General features: G+C 44.8%; 1 protein-coding gene across 1 annotated transcript in view; it reads left to right on the top strand.

The window, feature by feature from the left end:
• Positions 1 to 7,099: 7,099 nt before the first annotated feature.
• nectin1a (nectin cell adhesion molecule 1a) overlaps positions 7,100 to 25,669 on the top strand; it is a gene marked incomplete at both ends in the record, with an annotated part of 20,835 nt that continues 2,265 nt past the window's right edge. Inside the window, 8 exons of the mRNA XM_038987424.1 lie at positions 7,100 to 7,212; positions 7,290 to 7,406; positions 8,583 to 8,724; positions 9,312 to 9,429; positions 14,156 to 14,337; positions 19,510 to 19,627; positions 21,477 to 21,628; positions 21,800 to 21,941. Of these exons, the coding sequence (XP_038843352.1) occupies positions 7,100 to 7,212; positions 7,290 to 7,406; positions 8,583 to 8,724; positions 9,312 to 9,429; positions 14,156 to 14,337; positions 19,510 to 19,627; positions 21,477 to 21,628; positions 21,800 to 21,941 (1,084 nt within the window). The remainder of the gene's footprint in view (positions 7,213 to 7,289; positions 7,407 to 8,582; positions 8,725 to 9,311; positions 9,430 to 14,155; positions 14,338 to 19,509; positions 19,628 to 21,476; positions 21,629 to 21,799; positions 21,942 to 25,669) is intronic.

The raw sequence follows: 25,669 nt of genomic DNA, 5'->3' as shown, positions 1-25,669 counted from the left end.
TATTTCGGACTATACTCATATCTGTGTCCTCTGCCTGACTCCGTATTATTTCGTACTATACTCATATCTGTGTCCTCTGCCTGACTCCGTATTATTTCGTACTATACTCATATCTGTGTCCTCTGCCTGACTCCGTATTATTTCGGACTATACTCATATCTGTGTCCTCTGCCTGACTCCGTATTATTTCGGACTATACTCATATCTGTGTCCTCTGCCTGACTGCGTATTATTTCGGACTATATTCATATCTGTGTCCTGCGCCTGACTCCATATTATTTCGTACTATACTCATATCTGTGTCCTCTGCCTGACTCCGTATTATTTCGTACTATACTCATATCTGTGTCCTCTGCCTGACTCCGCATTATTTCGTACTATACTCATATCTGTGTCCTCTGCCTGACTCCGCATTATTTCGTACTATACTCATATCTGTGTCCTCTGCCTGACTCCGCATTATTTCGGACTATACTCATATCTGTGTCCTCTGCCTGACTCCTTATTATTTCGTACTATACTCATATCTGTGTCCTCTGCCTGACTCCGTATTATTTCGTACTATACTCATATCTGTGTCCTCTGCCTGACACCGCATTATTTCGTACTATACTCATATCTGTTTCCTCTGCCTGACTCCGCATTATTTCGGACTATACTCATATCTGTGTCCTCTGCCTGACTCCGTATTATTTCGTGCTATACTCATATCTGTGTCCTCTGCCTGACTCTGTATTATTTCGGACTATACTCATATCTGTGTCCTCTGCCTGACTCCGTATTATTTCGTACTATACTCATATCTGTGTCCTCTGCCTGACTCCGTATTATTTCGTACTATACTCATATCTGTGTCCTCTGCCTGACTCCGTATTATTTCGTACTATACTCATATCTGTGTTCTCTGCCTGACTCCGTATTTTTTCGTACTATACTCATATCTGTGTCCTCTGCCTGACTCCGCATTATTTCGTACTATACTCATATCTGTGTCCTCTGCCTGACTCCGTATTATTTCGGACTATACTCATATCTGTGTCCTCTGCCTGACTCCGTATTATTTCGTACTATACTCATATCTGTGTCCTCTGCCTGACTCCGTATTATTTCGGACTATACTCATATCTGTGTCCTCTGCCTGACTCCGTATTATTTCGGACTATACTCATATCTGTGTCCTCTGCCTGACTCCGTATTATTTCGGACTATACTCATATCTGTGTCCTGCGCCTGACTCCGTATTATTTCGTACTATACTCATATCTGTGTCCTCTGCCTGACTCCGTATTATTTCGTACTATACTCATATCTGTGTCCTCTGCCTGACTCCGTATTATTTCGGACTATACTCATATCTGTGTCCTCTGCCTGACTCCGTATTATTTCGGACTATACTCATATCTGTGTCCTCTGCCTGACTCCGTATTATTTCGGACTATACTCATATCTGTGTCCTGCGCCTGACTCCGTATTATTTCGTACTATACTCAGATCTGTGTCCTCTGCCTGACTCCGCATTATTTCGTACTATACTCATATCTGTGTCCTCTGCCTGACTCCGCATTATTTCGGACTATACTCATATCTGTGTCCTCTGCCTGACTCCGTATTATTTCGTACTATACTCATATCTGTGTCCTCTGCCTGACTCCGTATTATTTCGTACTATACTCATATCTGTGTCCTCTGCCTGACTCCATATTATTTCGTACTATACTCATATCTGTGTCCTCTGCCTGACTCCGTATTATTTCGTACTATACTCATATCTGTGTCCTCTGCCTGACTCCGTATTATTTCGGACTATACTCATATCTGTGTCCTCTGCCTGACTCCGTATTATTTCGTACTATACTCATATCTGTGTCCTCTGCCTGACTCCGTATTATTTCGTACTATACTCATATCTGTGTCCTCTGCCTGACTCCGTATTATTTCGAACTATACTCATATCTGTGTCCTCTGCCTGACTCCGTATTATTTCGGACTATACTCATATCTGTGTCCTCTGCCTGACTCCGTATTATTTCGGACTATATTCATATCTGTGTCCTGCGCCTGACTCCATATTATTTCGTACTATACTCATATCTGTGTCCTCTGCCTGACTCCGTATTATTTCGTACTATACTCATATCTGTGTCCTCTGCCTGACTCCGCATTATTTCGTACTATACTCATATCTGTGTCCTCTGCCTGACTCCGCATTATTTCGTACTATACTCATATCTGTGTCCTCTGCCTGACTCCGCATTATTTCGGACTATACTCATATCTGTGTCCTCTGCCTGACTCCTTATTATTTCGTACTATACTCATATCTGTGTCCTCTGCCTGACTCCGTATTATTTCGTACTATACTCATATCTGTGTCCTCTGCCTGACTCCGTATTATTTCGGACTATACTCATATCTGTGTCCTCTGCCTGACTCCGTATTATTTCGTACTATACTCATATCTGTGTCCTCTGCCTGACTCCGTATTATTTCGTACTATACTCAGATCTGTGTCCTCTGCCTGACTCCGCATTATTTCGTACTATACTCATATCTGTGTCCTCTGCCTGACTCCGCATTATTTCGGACTATACTCATATCTGTGTCCTCTGCCTGACTCCGTATTATTTCGTACTATACTCATATCTGTGTCCTCTGCCTGACTCCGTATTATTTCGTACTATACTCATATCTGTGTCCTCTGCCTGACTCCATATTATTTCGTACTATACTCATATCTGTGTCCTCTGCCTGACTCCGTATTATTTCGTACTATACTCATATCTGTGTCCTCTGCCCGACTCCGCATTATTTCGTACTATACTCATATCTGTGTCCTCTGCCTGACTCCGCATTATTTCGTACTATACTCATATCTATGTCCTCTGCCTGACTCCGCATTATTTCGGACTATACTCATATCTGTGTCCTCTGCCTGACTCCTTATTATTTCGTACTATACTCATATCTGTGTCCTCTGCCTGACTCCGTATTATTTCGTACTATACTCATATCTGTGTCCTCTGCCTGACTCCGTATTATTTCGGACTATACTCATATCTGTGTCCTCTGCCTGACTCCGTATTATTTCGTACTATACTCATATCTGTGTCCTCTGCCTGACTCCGTATTATTTCGTACTATACTCATATCTGTGTCCTCTGCCTGACTCCGTATTATTTCGTACTATACTCATATCTGTGTCCTCTGCCTGACTCCGTATTATTTCGGACTATACTCATATCTGTGTTCTCTGCCTGACTCCGCATTATTTCGTACTATACTCATATCTGTGTCCTCTGCCTGACTCCGTATTATTTCGTACTATACTCATATCTGTGTTCTCTGCCTGACTCCGCATTATTTCGTACTATACTCATATCTGTGTCCTCTGCCTGACTCCGTATTATTTCGGACTATACTCATTTCTGTGTCCTCTGCCTGACTCCGTATTATTTCGGACTATACTCATATCTGTGTCCTCTGCCTGACTCCGTATTATTTCGTACTATACTCATATCTGTGTCCTCTGCCTGACTCCGTATTATTTCAGACTATACTCATATCTGTGTCCTCTGCCTGACTCCGTATTATTTCGGACTATACTCATATCTGTGTCCTCTGCCTGACTCCGTATTATTTCGGACTATACTCATATCTGTGTCCTCTGCCTGACTCCGTATTATTTCGGACTATACTCATATCTGTGTCCTGCGCCTGACTCCGTATTATTTCGTACTATACTCATATCTGTGTCCTCTGCCTGACTCCGTATTATTTCGTACTATACTCATATCTGTGTCCTCTGCCTGACTCCGTATTATTTCGTACTATACTCATATCTGTGTCCTCTGCCTGACTCCGTATTATTTCCATTCAACAACACCCTCACACCCTGCCAGACTGGTATCAGAGTTTAATGTAAACTCGCAGGATCAGGCGGCTTCGCAAGTCTACCTTTTAATGGTCTAATTGACTATAAGATGGCAGTGTAGTATTTACCAACACAGTTATGATTTGATTTGATTACTGAAGTTGCCAGATAGATACACACACAACACATTTGTATTTCAATAACAAACTAAACACAGACACACACATAATGTTTTAATAACACAATTAAAACAAACATCATGATGTTAGTGCAGATTAACCACACAACTAGTCAACTGTACATCTGATGCTAATAGTGCTGCATGAGCCGACATGTCTGACCAATGATAATAATGGTTACCTGGAGTGTGTGTGTGTGTGTGTGTGTGTGTGTGTGTGTGTGTGTGTGTGTGTGTGTGTGTGTGTGTGTGTGTGTGTGTGTGTGTGTGTGTGTGTGTGTGTGTGTGTGTGTGTGTGTGAGAGTGTGTGTGTGTATCGGGGAGGTTGTGTGTGAGTGTAACTCAGTAATCTGTCCACCACTAAGCTGCTTTAGTCCCGTCTGCCTGGCCGCTTCGCTGCAGGGAGTTCATTTCACTACCGACTAACGCTACACAGCAAACTGAAACTATTGACTAACGCTACACAGCAAGCTGAAACTATTATCTAACGTTACACGGCAAGCTGCAACTATTATCTAACGTTACACAACAAGCTGCAACTATTATCTAACGTTACACGGCAAGCTGCAACTCCGAAGACAATTAGTGGCAACTAACAACACAACAAGCTGCAACTATGAATACACAACAAGCAGCAACTACCAACACACAACTAACAACGGACAACAAGTTGCGACAGGAGGTCATTTCACTACCGACTACCAGCTAAGAACACAACAAGCAGTCACTAGCTGAACTACAGTGTGACAGCTGTTAGAACTATTCTGTTGGAACAATTCTGTTGGAACTATTCTATCGGAACTATTCTATTAGAACTATTCTGTTGGAACTATTCTGTTGGAACTATTCTATTGGAATTATTCTATTGGAACTATTCTGTTGGAACTATTCTATTAGAACTATTCTGTTGGAACTATTCTGTTGGAACTATTCTATTAGAACTATTCTGTTGGAACTATTCTGTTGGAACTATTCTATCGGAACTATTCTATTAGAACTATTCTGTTGGAACTATTCTGTTGGAACTATTCTATTGGAATTATTCTATTGGAACTATTCTGTTGGAACTATTCTGTCGGAACTATTCTATCGGAACTATTCTGTTGGAACTATTCTGTTGGAACTACAAGGAAGGTGGCGCCAGTGGAGTTGTCATGGAGAATTCTGTGTTGTGGATATTCCTGACAGCAACATGTGTTATTAAAGGTGAGATAACCTCTAGTCTACCCTCTAACCATAACCCTACCATCAGAGAGTTTGTTCATCCTACAGCATACATCTTCAATCTGTAAATTAAGATCACACCTTATCCTCTGTTGTTCCACCGGGTTTAACTCTGAGAACAGCTGCCACACCACATTAACACTTCTATACATAAACAATATATTACACACACACACACACACACACACACACACACACACACACACACACACACACACACACACACACACACACACACACACACACACACACACACACACACACACACACACACACACACACACACACACAGACAGACAGACACATGCACACTAACACACAAACACACGTAGGTCTGTATTCTGTCTGTCTGTTTGCCTGCCTGTCTGTTGATATCACTCTGGTTCCAGAACACAGATGAAACATGTAATCCCTGAGCTCCTCTTGAATGCTCTCCAACACACACTACTCATGCTGACAGTGCCAGAGATCACACACACACTACATATCCAAATAGTCCAACAGATTACAATCAATTTGGCAGAGTAGAAGTGGAAGCAGACTGTATCTGGGCCAAACACACACACAAACATTACTTTGAAAAAGAAACATTTCAGCCTAAAGTAATTTTTCTGCCTTTATCAGAATTAAGAAATGTCTGGTGTGTGTTGTTACTCTGCTGCTGTGTTAGCAAGCTGGAAGCTATCTGTTGGTTAACTGTTAGATAGCTTTTACTCAGCTGTTAACAATATGGTAGTTAGCTGTTGGCTAGCTGTTAGTTAGCTGGTAGTTAGCTGGTAGCTAGGTGGTAGCTGTTAGCTGTTAGATAACTGTTTGTTAGCTGTTATTTAGCTGATAGTTAGCTGTTAGTTAGCTGTCTGTTAGCTAGCTATTGGTTAGCTGTTATTTAGCTGGTAGTTAGCTGGTAACTAACTATTAGTTAGTGTTTAGTTAGGTGTTACTTAGTATTTAGTTAGCTGTTAGTTAGCTCTTAGCTAGCTGTTGGTTAGCTGGTAGTTAGCTGGTAACTAACTGTAAGCTATCTGTTAGCCAGCTGGATCATAAAGGAAAGTTTAGGCTGTACCCGAGAATATTTTTTTTACATTTTGAAGTAACAGCAGAGTTATCAATATCTAGTACTTATTCATCAAAGTGCTACCGTTAGTACCTCAGTTAATTTCCAGTATATTTTTTAAAGTGTGTGTCTGCGTGCATGTGTGTGTAGTAGGTCACATGGTCAGTAAGACAAACAGCCTCTCATTCCAGGTCAATCACAGACTAGAGATTAAACAGTTAATCCCTCTCTATCTCTCTCCCCTTCTCTCTTTCTATCTCTCTCGCTCCCCTTCTCTCCCTCTCTCTCTTTCTCTCTCTTTCCCTCTCTCTCTCCCCCCTTCTCTCTCTCTCTCTCTCTCTCTCTCTCTCTCTCTCTCTCTCTCTCTCTCCCTCTCTCTCTTTCTCTCTCTTTCCCTCTCTCTCTCCCCCCTTCTCTCTCTCTCTCTCTCTCTCTCTCTCTCTCTCTCTCTCTCTCTCTCTCTCTCTCTCTCTCTCTCTCTCTCTCTCTCTCTCTGACTCTCTATCTTCTTTCTCTCTTTCCTTCCCTACATGCTCTATTTTCCCAATGAGTGTGAGTGTGTGTGTGTGTGTGTGTGTCAGACAGGTAGGCTGTGCTCCTCTCTGTTCCTCAACTAAAGCTTAGGTCTAACCCTAACCCTAATGAGCTCAGCTACAGAGCTGGCCTGATCCCACTGGGTGACGGCGTACGTGTACGTGTGTGTGACCCTAACTGTGACCCCATTTAACTGAGCAGCAGTGTTTCTAACTTCTGTGTGTATTGTGTGTCCTAGGTGTGTGTGGTCAGTCAGTCCAGACGGAAGCCGGACAGTCAGGGTACGTGGGCTCTAAGGTGGATCTACCATGTATTTTTATCAACAGCATCCCACCTGTCAAGATCTCACAGGTAACCATCACACACACACACATGCAATCCATACAACATCTGCAAGAACTTTGCCTTGAATTCTTCCCTCCCTCCAGGTGACATGGCAGAAGGTGATTAATGGAAAGAAACTGAACGTGGCGATAGCTAACCCGTCTCTAGGCGTGTCTGTGGCTCCGCCCTTCAAAGACAGAGTCAGCTTCAAAAACCCTGTGGTGAGGATGATGTGGTGTTGTGGTTGTGTTGTGGTTGTGTTGTGGTTGTGTTGTGGTTGTGTTGTGGTTGTGTTGTGGTTGTGTGGTGGTTGTGTTGTGGTTGTGTGGTGGTTGTGTGGTGGTTGTGTTGTGGTTGTGTTGTGGTTGTGTTGTGGTTGTGTTGTGGTTGTGTGGTGGTTGTGTTGTGGTTGTGTTGTGGTTGTGTTGTGGTTGTGTTGTGGTTGTGTTGTGGTTGTGTTGTGGTTGTGTGGTGGTTGTGTTGTGGTTGTGTGGTGGTTGTGTGGTGGTTGTGTTGTGGTTGTGTTGTGGTTGTGTTGTGGTTGTGTTGTGGTTGTGTGGTGGTTGTGTTGTGGTTGTGTTGTGGTTGTGTTGTGGTTGTGTTGTGGTTGTGTTGTGGTTGTGTGGTGGTTGTGTTGTGGTTGTGTGGTGGTTGTGTGGTGGTTGTGTTGTGGTTGTGTTGTGGTTGTGTTGTGGTTGTGTTGTGGTTGTGTGGTGGTTGTGTGGTGGTTGTGTGGTGGTTGTGTGGTGGTTGTGTTGTGGTTGTGTTGTGGTTGTGTGGTGGTTGTGTTGTGGTTGTGTTGTGGTTGTGTTCTAACCTTGCCATGCAGTCTTGTGGTTGTCATTATAGTTATGTTGAGGTTGTTTTGTGGTTATGTTGTGCTTGTGGTTGTGTTGTGGTTGTGTTGTGGTTGTGTTGTGGTTGTGTTGTGGTTGTGTGGTGGTTGTGTTGTGGTTGTGTGGTGGTTGTGTGGTGGTTGTGTTGTGGTTGTGTTGTGGTTGTGTTGTGGTTGTGTTGTGGTTGTGTGGTGGTTGTGTTGTGGTTGTGTTGTGGTTGTGTTGTGGTTGTGTTGTGGTTGTGTGGTGGTTGTGTGGTGGTTGTGTTGTGGTTGTGTTGTGGTTGTGTTGTGGTTGTGTTGTGGTTGTGTGGTGGTTGTGTGGTGGTTGTGTTGTGGTTGTGTTGTGGTTGTGTGGTGGTTGTGTTGTGGTTGTGTTGTGGTTGTGTTCTAACCTTGCCATGCAGTCTTGTGGTTGTCATTATAGTTATGTTGAGGTTGTTTTGTGGTTATGTTGTGCTTGTGGTTGTGTTGTGGTGGTTGGATTGTGGTTACGTTGTGGTTGTGAATGGGTTGTGTTGTGGTTGTGGTTGGTCTCTAAATATATGGCTCTGATGTTAAGGTGCGGAGGAAAACTCCGTCCCTGGAGGACACCACTCTGACCCTCTTGTCTCTGCGACTGTCTGACGAGGCCAGATACATCTGTGAATACACTACCTTCCCTGCTGGCAACCGCGAAAACACGGTCAACCTCACAGTCTACGGTAAGACTACAACACAGCCACTATGCGGATGTCGGCCAAGACGGGTTAACTCTCAAACTGATTGAATATAGGCCAATGTTTCTGCGTTCACAGAGATTGCATTCACGGTCAATGCTGCTTTCAGTATGTCGGCTCAATGGTGAATGCGCATAAAGATGGCAGAATTCAGATATGACGTCCTTGTTTTAGCATTATCCACTGAGTCTTGAAGATGAAATTGGGATCATGTATACTGTGCTAATGAACAACAAAAAGAGTAATGGAGAGCAATGCACAATGCGGTGAATTTACCAAAATGAGGAATTTGTGTTAAGTGCTGGGGATCATCATCTTTATGCAACTCCGCTATTAAAAATGGACTTTAAAAGCCACATTGTCTACAACCAACGATGGGATTGAATCCTGGCCTGAGGATTGTATAATGATTGAATCCCGGCCTGTGTAATATGTCATGTGATATCCTTGGGGCCTGTACACCACATTTCTTGTAACTCAAATTATGTCTAGCAGCTATGTTGCTGTGATGTGATTTGACAAACTTTTGCTGTGCTGTGTTTGGCCAAGTTGTGATTTTGTTGTTGGTCCAGCCCGACCTTTGACCCAGATGAGTTTGTCGACACCCACACTGGTAGCTCGATCATCCAATCTGAAGACGCCGGTCGCCACCTGCCTCTCGGCCAATGGGAAGCCTCCAGGAACCATCAGGTGGGACGCCAGGGTGTGTGTTTGTTTGTGTGTAAACAGCTCTCACAGAGTAACATTTCAAATAGATGGAAAAATCTGTGGAATAGGTAAAGATGGGTTAGGGTTAGCGATTGAATCACTCTACGAAGGTAGTGTCGCTAGGTGTACTCCTTACACCGATACCCAGTACCCAGATGTACTCCGATGTTATGATTGTAAAACCGTGTAGTGTTCAGGAGGCTTAAGACAGGAGATGTGATTGACCTGCACACTTTGACACTCTAAAGCTTTATGAAACAGTTTGACACTCTAAAGCTTCATGAAACAGTTTGACACTAAAGCTTCATGAAACAGTTTGACACTCTAAAGCTTTATGAAACAGTTTGAAAATAAAGCTTTATGAAACAGTTTGAAAATAAAGCTTCATGAAACAGTTTGACACTCTAAAGCTTTATGAAACAGTTTGAAAATAAAGCTTTATGAAACAGTTTGACACCCCATGTAACGGCTTTCTTCCTGGGATGAAGGAGAGGACCAAAATGCAGCGCAGTTAGTGTTCAACATGTTTAATTTAACAATAAACGATGAACATTAACAACTAACAAAATAACAAACGTGAAAGCCGAGACAGTCCTATCTGGTGCAGAACACAAACACAGAGTGTCACGTTCCTGACCTGTTTTCTCTTGTTTTGTATGTGTTTATTGGTCAGGGCGTGAGTTTTGGGTGGGCAGTCTATGTTTTCTATTTCTATGTTGGGATTTTGTGTTCGGCCTGGTATGATTCTCAATCAGAGACAGGTGTCTATCGTTGTCCCTGATTGAGAATCATACTAAGGCAGCCTGGGTTTCACTTGTGTTTGGTGGGTGTTTGTTCCTGTGGAGGTTTTGTTGCCACACAGGACGGTTTCAGGTTAGTCACGTTTGTTGTTTTGTTAATTTGTAGTGTTTGTTGGTTTGCCATTAAATCATGAATACTTACCAATCCGCATCTTGGTCCGATCCATGCTCCTCCTCGTCTGAGGAGGAGAACGACATTGACAGCCGTTACAGAAACACCCACCAAACCAGGACCAAGCGGATTGGAGAAGGACGGCAAGAACAAAAGCAATGGAGAGAAGAGGAATGGACATGGGAGGAGATCCTAGACGGTAAAGGACCCTGGGCAGAGCCAGTGGAGTGTCGCCGCCCCAAAGCGGAGCTGGAGGCAGCGAAAGCGGAGAGGAGGTTGTATGAGGCTAAAGCAAGGCAGAGCGGCTGGAAGCCCGAGAGGCTCACCCAAAAATTTATTGGGGGGGGGGGCTAAAGGGGAGTGTGGCGAAGCCGGGTTGGTTACCTGAGCCAACTCCCCGGGCTTACCGTGGAGTGAGAGGGCGTCGTACTGGTCAGACACCGTGTTATGCGGTAAAGCGCACGGTGTCCCCAGTACGCGTGCTTAGCCCAGTGCGAGCTATTCCACCTTGCCGCACTGGGAGGGCTAGGTTGGGCATCGAGCCGGATGTCATGAAGCCGGCCCAACGTATCTGGCCTCCAGTACGTCTCCTCGGGCCGGCGTACATGGCACCAGCCTTACAGGTGGTGTCCCCGGTTCGCCTGCATAGCCCAGTGCGGGCTATTCCACCTCGCCGCACTGGCAGGGCTACGGGGACCATTCAACCTGGTAAGGTTGGGGAGGCTCGGTGCTCAAGAGCGCGTGTCCTCCTTCACGGTCCGGTAGATCCGGCGCCACCTTCCCACCCCAGCCCAGTACCATCAGTGCCGACACCACGCACCAGGCTTCCAGTGCGTTTCCAGAGCCCTGTTCCTCCTTCACGCACTCTCCCTGTGGTGCGTGTCTCCAGCCCAGTGCCTCCAGTTCCGGCACCACGCACCAGGCCTACTGTGCGCCTCAGCAGGTCAGAGTCGGCCGTCTGCCCAACGCCGCCTGCGCTGCTTGCCTGCTCAGCGCTGCCCGAACTGTCTGCCTTCCCAGCGCTGTCTGAACTGCCTGCCTGCCCAGCGTGGTCTGAACTGTCTGCCTGCCCAGCGCTGCCCGTCTGTCCCGAGCCTTCAGAGCCGTCCAGCCAGGACCAGCCAGAGCCGTCCAGCCAGGACCAGCCAGAGCCGTCCAGCCAGGACCAGCCAGAGCCGTCCAGCCAGGACCAGCCAGAGCCGTCCAGCCAGGACCAGCCAGAGCCGTCCAGCCAGGACCAGCCAGAGCCGTCCAGCCAGGAGCTGCCAGCCAGTCAGGAGCTGCCGGAGCCAGCCAGCCAGGATCCGCCAGAGCCTTCCGCCAGCCAGGATCCACCAGAGCCTTCCGCCAGCCAGGATCCGCCAGAGCCTTCCGCCAGCCAGGATCCGCCAGAGCCTTCCGCCAGCCAGGATCCGCCAGAGCCAGCCGCCAGCCAGGATCCGCCAGAGCCAGCCGCCAGCCAGGATCCGCCAGAGCCAGCCAGCCAGGACCTGCCAGAGCCGTCCAGCCAGGACCTGCCAGAGTCCCTCAGCCAGGACCTGCCAGAGTCCCTCAGCCAGGACCTGCCAGAGTCCCTCAGCCAGGACCTGCCAGAGTCCCTCAGCCAGGACCTGCCAGAGTCCCTCAGCCCGGAGCTGCCGTCCCTCAGCCCGGAGCTGCCGTCCCTCAGCCCGGAGCTGCCGTCCCTCAGCCCGGAGCTGCTGCCCCTTATCCCGGAGCTGCTGCCCCTTATCCCGGTGCTTCCCCTTATCCCGATGCTGCCCCTTCATTTAGGTGGGTTTAGTTGGAGGGTGGTCATTGGGAGGGGGATACGGAAGCGGGGAGTGACTATGGTGGGGTGGGGACCTCGCCCAGAGCCTGAGCCACCACCGTGGTCAGATGCCCACCCAGACCCTCCCCTAGACTTTGTGCTGGTGCGCCCGGAGTTCGCACCTTAAGGGGGGGGTTATGTCACGTTCCTGACCTGTTTTCTCTTGTTTTGTATGTGTTTATTGGTCAGGGCGTGAGTTTTGGGTGGGCAGTCTATGTTTTCTATTTCTATGTTGGGATTTTGTGTTCGGCCTGGTATGATTCTCAATCAGAGACAGGTGTCTATCGTTGTCCCTGATTGAGAATCATACTAAGGCAGCCTGGGTTTCACTTGTGTTTTGTGGGTGTTTGTTCCTGTGGAGGTTTTGTTGCCACACAGGACGGTTTCAGGTTAGTCACGTTTGTTGTTTTGTTAATTTGTAGTGTTTGTTGGTTTGCCATTAAATCATGAATACTTACCAATCCGCATCTTGGTCCGATCCATGCTCCTCCTCGTCTGAGGAGGAGAACGACATTGACAGCCGTTACACAGAGACAGGAAACAACCACCCACAATCCCCAACACAAAACAAGCCACCTTTATATGATTCTCAATCAGGGACAACGATTGACAGCTGTCTCTGATTGAGAACCATATTAGGCTGAACACAGAAACAGACGAACTAGACACACAACATAGAATACCCACCCCAACTCACGCCCTGACCAACTAAACACAACCAAAACAACAGAAAACAGGTCAGGAACGTGACACCCCAAAGCTGTATGAAACAGTTTGACACCCCAAAGCTGTATGAAACACTTTGACACTAAAGCTTCATGAAACAATTTGACACTCTAAAGGTTTATGAAACAGTTTGACACTAAAGCTTTGTGAAACAGTTTGACACTAAAGCTTTATGAAACAGTTTGACACTCTAAAGCTTTATGAAACAGTTTGACACTCTAAAGCTTTATGAAACAGTTTGACACTCTAAAGGTTTATGAAACAGTTTGAAACTACGAAGCTTTATGAAACAGTTTATAGTCCATAGCTTTATGAAACAGTTTGATACTTCAAAGCTTTATGAAACAGTTTGATACTTCAAAGCTTTATGAAACAGTTTGATACTTCAAAGCTTTATGAAACAGTTTGATACTTCACAGCTTTATGAAACAGTTTGATACTTCACAGCTTTATGAAACAGTTTGATACTTCACAGCTTTATGAAACAGTTTGATACTTCAAAGCTTTATGAAACAGTTTGACACTCTAAAGCTTTATGAAACAGTTTAACACTCTAAAGGTTTATGAAACAGTTTGACACTCTAAAGCTTCATGAAACAGTTTGACACTCTAAAGGTTTATGAAACAGTTTGAAAATAAAGCTTCATGAAACAGTTTGAAAATAAAGCTTTATGAAACAGTTTGACACTCTAAAGGTTTATGAAACAGTTTGACACTCTAAAGCTTTATGAAACAGTTTGATACTTCAAAGCTTTATGAAACAGTTTGATACTTCAAAGCTTTATGAAACAGTTTGACACTCTAAAGCTCTATGACACAGTTTGAAACTCTAAAGCTTCATGAAACAGTTTGACACTCTAAAGCTTTATGAAACAGTTTGATACTTCAAAGCTTTATGAAACAGTTTGATACTTCAAAGCTTTATGAAACAGTTTGACACTCTAAAGCTCTATGACACAGTTTGAAACTCTAAAGCTCTATGAAACATATTGACACTCTAAAGCTTTATGCAACATAATCTCTTCAAAGTAAAAATTCAGACATTAATGATTCAAAGTTTTCTCGAAGGTTTGATCCCAAACAGTGAACGTATCAGTAGCTGTTGCTAGCTTCAAATGTTATATGGAAGTTTATTTCCTGACTGCTTTGTGTGTGTGTTTGTTTTTCTCTGTGTGTCTGTGTGTGTTTCTCTCTTTGTGTCTGTGTGTTCATGTGTGTGTGCACACGTGCGTGTGTTCATGCGTGTGTGTGTGTGAGCAGGTGGGAGACGCGTGTGCGTGGTGAGGCGACCACCCAGGAGATCCGTAACTCTGATGGGACGATCACGGTGCGAAGCGACTTCATCCTAGTACCCAGCAAGAACACACACCTGGAGACACTCACCTGTATCACCTCCTATAACCAGGAGACATACACCGACTCTGTCACGCTGGACATACAGTGTAGGACACACACACACACACACATACAACATACTCTCTCACACACACACACACACACACACACACACACACACACACACACACACACACACACACACACACACACACACACACACACACACACACACACACACACACACACACAGGCACACACACAGACACACACACACACACTTACATCAGGGTTGGGATCAATTCCAATTGAATTTGAAATTCTAATTAAATTATTGAACTCGCTCATGACATGGAGAATACATGTTGAATTCAATTCGAATTCCAACAATAATTAAGTTATGACATTTTATTTGAATTGGAAAACATGTAATCTTTGAAAATGAATTTAATTGGAATTCAGTATTTTTACATTCCCCAGTTTATGGAGTTAAATGCACATAGTATCAAACATTGAATGCAGGATATGTTTTAAATAATTTAAACCTAATTTCAACTGTTTCTATATGTCCAGTATAGCTAGGCTTTCTGAACAGTGACATGATCGGCCTGAAAGGTCTGTGTACTTTTCAACATTTCCTATTAGCTGACAAGATAAAAATGCAGAAAGGGTCGTTCTTCGTTTATTTGATTTGAATCTGAAATCAAATACATAAAAGTTTTTTTATTTTTATTGTCTAAAGGAAATATGAACTGAAAAACGGAACAATGATTTGATTATTCAAATGTTGTGTTTTTAATTATCGGTTCTGGTTCGACCCGTGCACCGTAAGTTTTTGCCAATTAATAGGCGTGGCTTCTTGACAACACAGAAAATGAGAAATGGGTCATTCATCATGTTTTTGATCTGATAAAGTTATTAAAAAAAAAAATTCTCATTCCAATGATTTGATGATTGACAGTCACTGCAGTTGGTCATGTGACCAGTCCTGAGTCCATATTGATCTAGGTCAGTGAGTCAGGCCACAACATTTACAACCTTAACGCCTAACCTATTGTCACGTTCTGACCTTAGTTCCTTTTTATGTCTCTATTTTGGTTTGGTCAGGGTGTGAGTTGGGGTGGGCATTCTATGTTTTGTTCTATGTTTTGTATTTCTGTGTTTGGCCTGGTATGGTTCCCAATCAGAGGCAGCTGTCAATCGTTGTCTCTGATTGAGAACCATACTTAGGTAGCCTGTTCCCACCTGTGTTTGTGGGTAGTTGTTTCCTGTTTTGTGTCACCTGATAGGACTGTTTCGATTTTCGTTGTTTCACTTTTGTTATTTTGTATTCAGTGTTCAGTTGTAGTAAATTTAACATGGACACAAACCACGCTGCAGTTTGGTCCGATCTTTCATATTCCTCATCAGACGAGGAAGACGATCGTTACAGAACTACCCACCAAAAAAGGACCAAGCAGCGTGGTAAGGAGGAGCAGCGCGATCTGGAGAAATGGACATGGGAGGAGATATTGGACGGCAAGGGACCCTGGGCACAGGCTGGGGAATATCGTCGCCCCAAAGAAGAACTGGAGGCAGCTAAAGCTGAGCGGCGGCGATATGAGGTAAGGCAGCGCAACAGGCACGAGGGGAGATTGACGGAGTCAGGCGATAGACCTGAGCCAACTCCCCGTGCTTACCGGAAGAAGCGTAGTACTGGTCAGGCACCGTGTTATGCGGTCAAGCGCACGGTGTCGCCAGTACGCGCTCATAGCCCGGAGTGCTATAGGCCAGCCCCCCGCAAGTGCCATGCGAGAGTGAGCATCCAGCCAGAGCGTATTGTGCCGGCTCAGCGTGTTTGGTCTCCGGTTCGCCGTTTCGGCCCAGGGTATCCTGCGCCGGCTCTGCGTGCTGTGTCTCTGGGGCGCTGGGAGGGTGCAGTGCGCCCTAAGCCTGCGCTCCGCCCGTGCCGGGCGAATGTGGGCATTGAGCCTAAGGGAGAGGTGCGAGTGGTATGCACCAGATCTCCAGTGCTCCCCCACAGCCCGGTTCAACCTGTCCCTGCACTCTGGAGGGTCCGGGCTAGAGTGGTCATCCAGCCTGGAGGATTGGTGCCAAGGCTGTGCACCAGAGTTTCAGTGCTCCCCCACAGCCCGGTCTATCCGGTGCCTCCTCCACGCACCAGGCCTCCTGTAGGTCTCCCCAGCCTGGTGGGTCCTGTGGCAGCCCCACGCACCAGGCTGTCTCTCCGTCTCCTCCCTCCAGGTTCTCTCTCCAGTCCAGCGCTGCCAGAGTCTCCCGCCTGTCCGGCGCTGCCGGAGTCTCCCGCCTGTCCGGCGCTGCCGGAGTCTCCCGCCTGTCCGGCGCTGCCGGAGTCTCCCGCCTGTCCGGCGCTGCCGGAGTCTCCCGCCTGTCCGGCGCTGCCGGAGTCTCCCGCCTGTCCGGCGCTGTCGGAGTGTCCCTCCTATTCGGGGCCTGCTGTAAGGGTCCCCAGTCCGGGTTCGGCGGCGAGGGTCGCCACTCCAGAGGTGCCACATAAGTGGGCCAAGACTAAGGTGGAGTGGGGTCTACGTCCCGCACCAGAGCCGCCACCGCGGTGAAATGCCCACCCAGACCCTCCCCTATAGGTTCAGGTTTTGCGGCCGGAGTCCGCACCTTTGGGGAGGGGAGGATACTGTCACGTTCTGACCTTAGTTCCTTTTTTATGTCTCTATTTTGGTTTGGTCAGGGCGTGAGTTGGGGTGGGCATTCTATGTTTTGTTCTATGTTTTGTATTTCTGTGTTTGGCCTGGTATGGTTCCCAATCAGAGACAGCTGTCAATCGTTGTCTCTGATTGAGAACCATACTTAGGTAGCCTGTTCCCACCTGTGTTTGTGGGTAGTTGTTTCCTGTTTTGTGTTGTGTCACCTGATAGGACTGTTTTGATTTTCGTTGTTTCACTTTTGTTATTTTGTATTCAGTGTTCAGTTGTAATAAATTTAACATGGACATGTACCACGCTGCAGTTTGGTCCGATCTTTCATATTCCTCATCAGACGAGGACGACGATCGTTACACCTATAGCCTACATAATTGTTGATAGGCTCTATAATATGCCACCAATCTCCACAAGCTTCAGTGCCAACAAGCTAATACAACATGACAACATGGGCAAACAGCCACGGTCTGGTCAAATTCACACGTCATGACCAATGATCTATACAGTGGTTATGAACCTTGGAGTTTTTTAAATTTTGCCTATGTCAGGATCTGGCCATTTGTGATGAGCCTATAAGCTAGATCCAATAATAAGGTATGATAGAATACCTCTGTCCACGGACCTATAGATTATGACCTGCCCTTTAAAACTCTGATGCACAACCATGCGTAAAAGGGTCCTGGAGGGCAGGCAGTGTGCCCCAGGTGATGCGTTGGGCAGATCGCACCACTCTCTGGAGAACCCTACGGTTGTGGGCTGTGCAGTTACCGTACCAGGCGGTGATACAGCCCGACAGAATGCTCTCAATTGTGCATCTGTAAATGTTTGAGAGGGTTTTAGGTGGCAAGACACATTTCTTCAGCCTCCTGAGGTTAAAGAGGCACTGTTGTGCCTTCTTCACCACACTGTCTGTGTGGGTGGACCATTTCAGTTTGTCAGTGATGTGTACGCCAAGAAACTTGAAGCTTTCCACCTTCTCCACTGTGGTCCCGTTGATGTGGATAGGGGGGTGCTCCCTCTGCTGTTTCCTGAAATCCACGATCATCTTCTTTGTTTTGTTGATGTTGAGTGAGAAGTTATTTTCCTGACACCACACTCCCAGAGCCCTCACCTCCTCCCTGTAAGCTGTCTCGTCATTGTTGGTAATCAAACCTACTACTGTCGTCTGCAAACTTGATAATTGAGTTGGAGGCGTGCATGAACATGCAGTCATGGGTGAACAGGGAGTACAGGAAGGGGCTGAGCACGCACCCTTGTGGGACCCCAGTGTTGAGGGTCAGCAAAGTGGTGGTGTTGTTTCCTACCTTCACCACCTGGGGGCTGCCCATCAGGAAGTCCAGGACCCAGTTGCACAGGGCGGGGTTCAGACCAAGGGCCTCAAGCTTAATGATGAGTTTGGAGGGTACTATGGTGTTGAATGCTGAGCTATAGTCAATGAACAGCCTTCTTACATTGGTCCACAACTAGTTCCATGACCATCCCAGGTTTACAATTTTCTATTTCCCACCATATTCCCAATTTTTCAACCCAATTGAGGAATTTCAGCATGGTGGTGGAAGATGTATGATCTCAAACCCCATGAACGTATGGCCCTTCTCCAGGCAATAGAGGAGGCATGTGGTGACGTTCCAGCAGAGTCCTGTCAGGGGTGGATGCATCATGCCAAGGAGAATATCGCCTGTGATGTTTATGAAAATCTGTGGCCGGACCAGAACAGCAGACATGACTGATTTTGTTTTCACAATGGAGTATTTGTTTATGATTTGATTGTATTTTCACAGTTTCTTTATATATTTCATGCAATTGATCTATTTGTCTTCCTTTCCATATGCAAAATATATTTACTTTACGTTTGAATTTTTACTGTATGTGTGCTTACAGTATGCTGTTTGACATGTATTGAGTCATGTTGAATTGAAAAACATTTTTGCATTTGTGTTCCTTCCTTGTTTGAACACACAAACAATATACAGTATAACAACAACATCTTAGTCTTTACACTGAAATGGGTTCTGATAGTAGAGTTCTGAATATATACTAATGTAACAATAGGTCACCTTAGTGTGATCTCAGTCGTCACTAAATTAGATTCATTTGATGTGCGTGTGTGTATGTGTCATTTGTATACAGAGTTTCATTTTGAGTACAGGATTTTGATTGCTGTGTTTCATTTTGAGCAGGGAGTACAGGATTTTGATTGCTGTGTTTCATTTTGCAAGATGTCTGTGGGGTTTGGGGAAATTGGTTAACTGTTTTGTCTTTAGAGGTTTGAGTATCTGAGATTTAGTTTCAGCAAAGGTGTGCTAACATTTGGGAAAAACTGTAAGATGTCATTGAAAATAAATGCAATTTTTCAATGATTGAATTGTAATTGTAGTTTACTTCAATTAGAATTGAGCCCAACCCTGATACACACATTCACATACACGCCAGTGCACATACACACACGCCAGTGCACATACACACGCCAGTGCACATGCACACACACTTTCACCGTCCCACTGACTTACTCACTTGTGCAAATTACTGTAAGTGGCTCTGGATAAAAGTGTCTGCTAAATGGCATATATGAAAGTATTCTATATGATTATTTTACATCAGATGAACCAGAGGTGTCAGTGGAGGGGTTCGATGGGAACTGGTACCTGGACCGTCAGAATGTTGAGCTCACATGTCTGACCGATGCCAACCCACCTGTCTCTCTGTTCCAGTGGAGAATGTGAGTAACCCCTGACCTATAACCCCTAACCCTAAGCGTAATTGAGTATACCAGTGTCATAGCGATATAAAAAGGGCGCTAGATGGAGGTAGCTTGTTTTAGCATGGAAAGCACCATTGAGGAATTTTATAATAGTCAAAAGATGGGGCTTCCTATAGGTTAAGGAAGGATCACTATATTCCATCCAGGTCATCAGGAGTGATCAGCCAATTAATTATACTGCTGAGAAAACATTCCATAACTGCAGGTGGAAGTAAATCACCAACCTTGTCTTTATGCCTGTTCAGACAACACCCTCCAGGGGGCAGTAAATCACCAACCTTGTCTTTATACCTGTTCAGACAACATCCTCCAGGGGGCAGTAAATCACCAACCTTGTCGTTATACCTGTTCAGACAACACCCTCCAGGGGGCAGTAAATCACCAACCTTGTCTTTATACCTGTTCAGACAACACCCTCCAGGGGGCAGTAAATCACCAACCTTGTCTTTATACCTGTTCAGACAACACCCTCCAGGGGGCAGTAAATCACCAACCTTGTCTTTATACCTGTTCAGACTACACCCTCCAGGGGGCAGTAAATCACCAACCTTGTCTTTATACCTGTTCAGACAACACCCTCCAGGGGGCAGTAAATCACCAACCTTGTCTTTATACCTGTTCAGTCAACACCCTCCAGGGGGCTGTTCAGACAACACCCTCCAGGGGGCAGTAAATCACCAACCTTGTCTTTATACCTGTTCAGACAACACCCTCCAGGGGGCAGTAAGCACCAACCTTGTCTCTATACCTGTTCAGACAACACCCTCCAGGGGGCAGTAAATCACCAACCTTGTCTTTATACCTGTTCAGACAACACCCTCCAGGGGGCAGTAAATCACCAACCTTGTCTTCATACCTGTTCAGACAACACCCTCCAGGGGGCAGTAAGCACCAACCTTGTCTTCATACCTGTTCAGACAACACCCTCCAGGGGGCAGTAAGCACCAACCTTGTCTTCATACCTGTTCAGACAACACCCTCCAGGGGGCAGTATGCACCCTTTCTTGTCTTTATACCTGTTCAGACAACACCCTCTAGGTGGCAGTATGCACCCTTTCTTGTCTTTATACCTGTTCAGACAACACCCTCTAGGGGGCAGTAAATCACCAACCTTGTCTTCATACCTGTTCAGACAACACCCTCAAGGGGCAGTAAATCACCAACCTTGTCTTTATACCTGTTCAGTCAACACCCTCCAGGGGGCTGTTCAGACAACATCCTCCAGGGGGCAGTAAATCACCAACCTTGTCTTTATACCTGTTCAGACAACACCCTCCAGGGGGCAGTAAATCACCAACCTTGTCTTTATACCTGTTCAGACTACACCCTCCAGGGGGCAGTAAATCACCAACCTTGTCTTTATACCTGTTCAGACAACACCCTCCAGGGGGCTGTTCAGACAACACCCTCCAGGGGGCAGTAAATCACCAACCTTGTCTTTATACCTGTTCAGACAACACCCTCCAGGGGGCTGTTCAGACAACACCCTCCAGGGGGCAGTAAATCACCAACCTTGTCTTTATACCTGTTCAGACAACACCCTCCAGGGGGCAGTAAATCACCAACCTTGTCTTTATACCTGTTCAGACAACACCCTCCAGGTGACAGTATGCACCTTTTCAGTTTGTTTACTACTTTAAAATGGAGAACGCCCTCAATGGTGTCACAAAAGCCATTATGTGATTAAATAAGTCCTCTTTATAATTCTATGGTCTGTTTGATGTTTATAAAGCTATACATGTTATGTCATACTTGGAATAATGGCATTTATGTGTGTTTGTGTATGGGTGTGTGTGTGTACCTGCAGGTTGAATGGTTCCATACCGAACAGTGTAGAGATCCGTGACAGTGTCCTGTTATTTAAAGGACCAATCAGATACGAGGTAGGAGGGACTTATGTCTGCGACGCAACCAATAGCATTGGGACAAGCTCCGCCTTCATGGAGGTCAGCATCACAGGTAAGGTCATGTGGTTACAATGGTTACCTGTAGTGTGTGTGTGTGTGTGTGTGTGTGTGTGTGTGTGTGTGTGTGTGTGTGTGTGTGTGTGTGTGTGTGTGTGTGTGTGTGTGTGTGTGTGTGTGTGTGTGTGTGTGTGTGTGTGTAACTGTGTTTTTTCTCTCTGTGTAGAAGAGCCACTGCCCCAGGTGGGAACGGGTGATGTCTTCAGTGTTCTGGGCATGCTATTGGCTGTGGGGCTGATTCTGGGCGTGGCGATCACTGTGCTGCTTCTTAACAGGAGAAAACAGAGGGGAGAGATGGACGCTGACTCGTATGTATATTATTAGTTATCAAACCTATTGTTATTTTCTGAATTCTTCTTTGTCTTGACATAGTCAGATAACTCAAGCTGAGATTGGTCAAATGTTTTCTAATTTGGCACACAGAAACTAGAAGCAATGAGTAATTTAGTCAAAAATAATGGCACCGATTGACCTATAGGTGGTACTGTTATAAGCAGTCTCACATAGACTGTCATATCCACCACCCAGTTTGACCTAGAAACTTGAAACTTTGTATGTCGGTGTCTTTCCTCATGCTGAACAAATTTATCTCACTCACTAATAAGGTCCATTGAGATCAATTTTCCTCCATCTTGGAAATTTTGGAAAACATTTTTAAAAACTTCTTATGGACCATTGGTCAAAATTTGTCTGAGTTATTGAAACATCTCAGGGCTTCCCGAGTGGTGCAGTGGTCTAAGGCACTGCATCACAGTTGCTAGCTGTGCTACTAGAGATCCTGGTTTGAGTCCAGGCTCTGTCGCAGCTGTCTCATCGCGGTCTAATGACTCTTGCGGCGGGCTGGGCGCATGCATGCTGACACAGTCGCCAGGTGTACGGTGTTACCTCCAACACATTGGTGCGGCTTGCTTCCGGGTTAAGCGGGCATTGTGTCAAGAAGCAGTGTGGCTTGGTTGGGTTGTGTTTCAGAGGACAAATGGCTCTCGACCTTTGCCTCTCCCGAGTCAATACGGGAGTTGCAGCAATGAGACAAGACTGTAACTACCAATTGGATACCATGAAAAAGGGTAAAAAGTTTTAAAAAATACATGTCCATTTAAACCACTGTATTTGTATTTATTAATTGCCAAGCAACCAGCTACTCTTCCTGGAGTCCAGCAAAAATAAGACAGCTATACCATTTTTTTTTTTGACATTACAACACATTCACAACAGATTTCACAATAAATTAAGTTTAAGTCTTTAACGGTTTTGAGAAAAATAGTTGCTGCATTCAAATATTGATGCACTGTACCTATAGATACACGTTAGCTAAAAATACTTTTAAAATCTTCTCATGAACCATAAATCAGATTGACTCCAGTATTGGTATAGACTCAATGAACTAGCCACTAACTAATTGGGGAATAGTTGCTCCATTCAGTGTCAGCCACGCCAAACCACCAGATGGCACCATATCACACCAGGGCTATAATACAGCTTTTTACAATCACTTTGGCACTAATTTCGGAACCTTGATGTCATTTTTCAAAACTCTAGACACAAAACTCACCAACCGATGATCAAAATGCAAATTTTTCAAAACTCTAACACTTTTTCCAATTGCTTGGATACAAAACACATAAAGCTAAGATCATTTGTTCATTGAACTAAAATCACCTGTTCAAAATGACATAACTTAACATCAAAGTATTACCATTTCAAAATGCAATTCACACATTACATCTGAGATGACTGTCTATTCATTTCATTACAATGATCTAACTATCAATTGATACAACTGCTCAAAATGATAAGTAACTGTTGCATTACTCTTAATGCATAGTTTTATGGAAACTGACGAACAATATTCCATGTTTAGATCATGAAAGTTTCAGGATAACGAGATCCATTGACACCAATTACCGTGGAACATGAACCAATTGGACTAAATTAACTATGGATGTAATGTTTCATCGTCATTCTTTATCAGACACTGTTTCTATGGTCCGATGTACCACTTTCCAGACCATGTTTTCAGATTTGACATTACTGTACACTCACCAGCCACCTTATTAGGTACACCTATCTAGTACTGGGTAGGACCCCCTTTTGCCTCCACAACAGCCTGAATTATTCACGGTGTTGTACGTTAAGAGGTGCCCTTCTGCACACCACTGTTTTAAACAGATGTTATTTGAGTATTTGTGGCCTTTTTGTTAGCTTGAATGAGTCTGGACATTCTCCTCTGACCTCTCTCATTAACAAGGTGTTTTGCCCACAGAACTGCCGCTCACTGAATGTGTTTTGTTTATCGCACCATTCTCTGTAAACTCTAGAGACTGTAGTGCGTAAAAATCCCAGGAAGGCAGCTGTTTCTGAGATGCTGGAATCACCATGTGTGGCATTAACAATCATACCACGGTCAAAGTTTCTTAGATTACGCATCTTGCCCGTTCTAATGTTTTGTCAAACAACATCTAAAGCTCTCTACTCTATATACTCTATATATTGAGTTGCAGGCAGCCACATGATTCCCTGGTCAAATGTAACCTTCCTTGATGAGCTAAATCAGGTTTGTAGAGCTGATGGCATGACCTATGTCATTGTGTGGAGTAATGTCAGGTTCCACCATGCTCAAATGGTGCAAGCATGGTTCCAGGCCCATCCACAATTTACCACCCTGTACTTACCCCCGTACTCTCCTTTCCTAAATCCCGATTGAGGAATTTTTCTCCACATGGAGGTGGAAGGTATATGATAGGCGCCCTCACGAACAAGCCGCCCTTCTCCAGGCCATGGATGACGCATGCAATGACATCACAGCAGACCAGTGTCAGACTTGGATTCGCCCGAAGATTCTTCCCAAGATATTTGGCTAGTGAAAACATCCATTGTGATGTGGATGAGAACCTGTGGCCAAATCGACAAGACAAAATATAGAAGTATAGTAATCAATCTTTTGTTTTGCTTTTTACAGTGAGCCAGGTGAGGAACACTGCAGTTGACCTTTAACTGTTTTTTCTTTTTTTGTTGCTATTTATTTTTGCTTTGATTCAAAGAAACCTATTTTGTGATTTTTTTGTATTTCATCAATAAATGTCATATTTTGTTCAATGATTCCACTGTGTCTGTAGTATTCTCTCTACTAGTTATTTTACAGTGATGTATTTACGTGTAGTAGCATAATGAAACATGTATCACACATTTTGTACTTCAATATGTAATGATTGTACGAACAACTACACAGTGAAACTATGGGTATCTGTGTGTGGGTGATCTAAATGAATGTTCCTACGGTATTTCATGATAAATGAGTTATTTGACCAATGATTCTGCAAGTGCAAGGTTTCTTTAAAGATATGAATGCACAATGCAATGTTTTGAACATTGGACAGCCTGTGTTACAAGTGATGACCGTTTTGAGTTTTGTGTCTAGAGTTTTGAAAAATGACCGCAAGGTTCTGAAATTAGTGCCAAAGTGATTGTTAAAAACTGTAACTGAACCAATGGACATTGGTCCATGAGATTTGGTATGTAAACATTAGGTATATGTCCTTAGAAGCTGTGTGAATATAAATGGCCACACCAGACCTGTTGGTGGCACAATAGATGTTGTTGGGATTATTGATCAAATGGACTTTGCCTCATGTTTTGAATGTTCAATTTAAATTATGCAGATGAACAATGTGAAATATTAGTCGAATTGACACCATAATAAACTCAATACATAAAGTAATGACTTTAAGAAGGATTACCTGCTGCATTCAAAGACAAACAACATACAGCACTAGACTAAACTTCCCTTGTGTACTCCTTGTGGTATTGAGAGATAAATAAGGTCATGCTTTCACTGACTGATTGTCAATTCCTTTCCCACCCCTTCCCTACTACCTGCTTGAGGTTCCCAAGTGGGTCAAAGCCAGGCTGTATCACAACCTGCTGTGATAGGGCGACACACAATAGGCCCAGCGTTGTTTGGGTTTGGCCGGTGTAGGCCGGCGTTGCAAATAAGAATTTGTTCTTAACTGACTTAGTTAAATAAATGTATCTGATG

Source organism: Salvelinus namaycush, unplaced genomic scaffold (genome assembly GCF_016432855.1).
Source record: "Salvelinus namaycush isolate Seneca unplaced genomic scaffold, SaNama_1.0 Scaffold726, whole genome shotgun sequence".
In the NCBI taxonomy this organism is placed as follows: Eukaryota; Metazoa; Chordata; class Actinopteri; order Salmoniformes; family Salmonidae; genus Salvelinus; species Salvelinus namaycush.
This window is presented reverse-complemented; position numbering and strand designations above follow the sequence as displayed.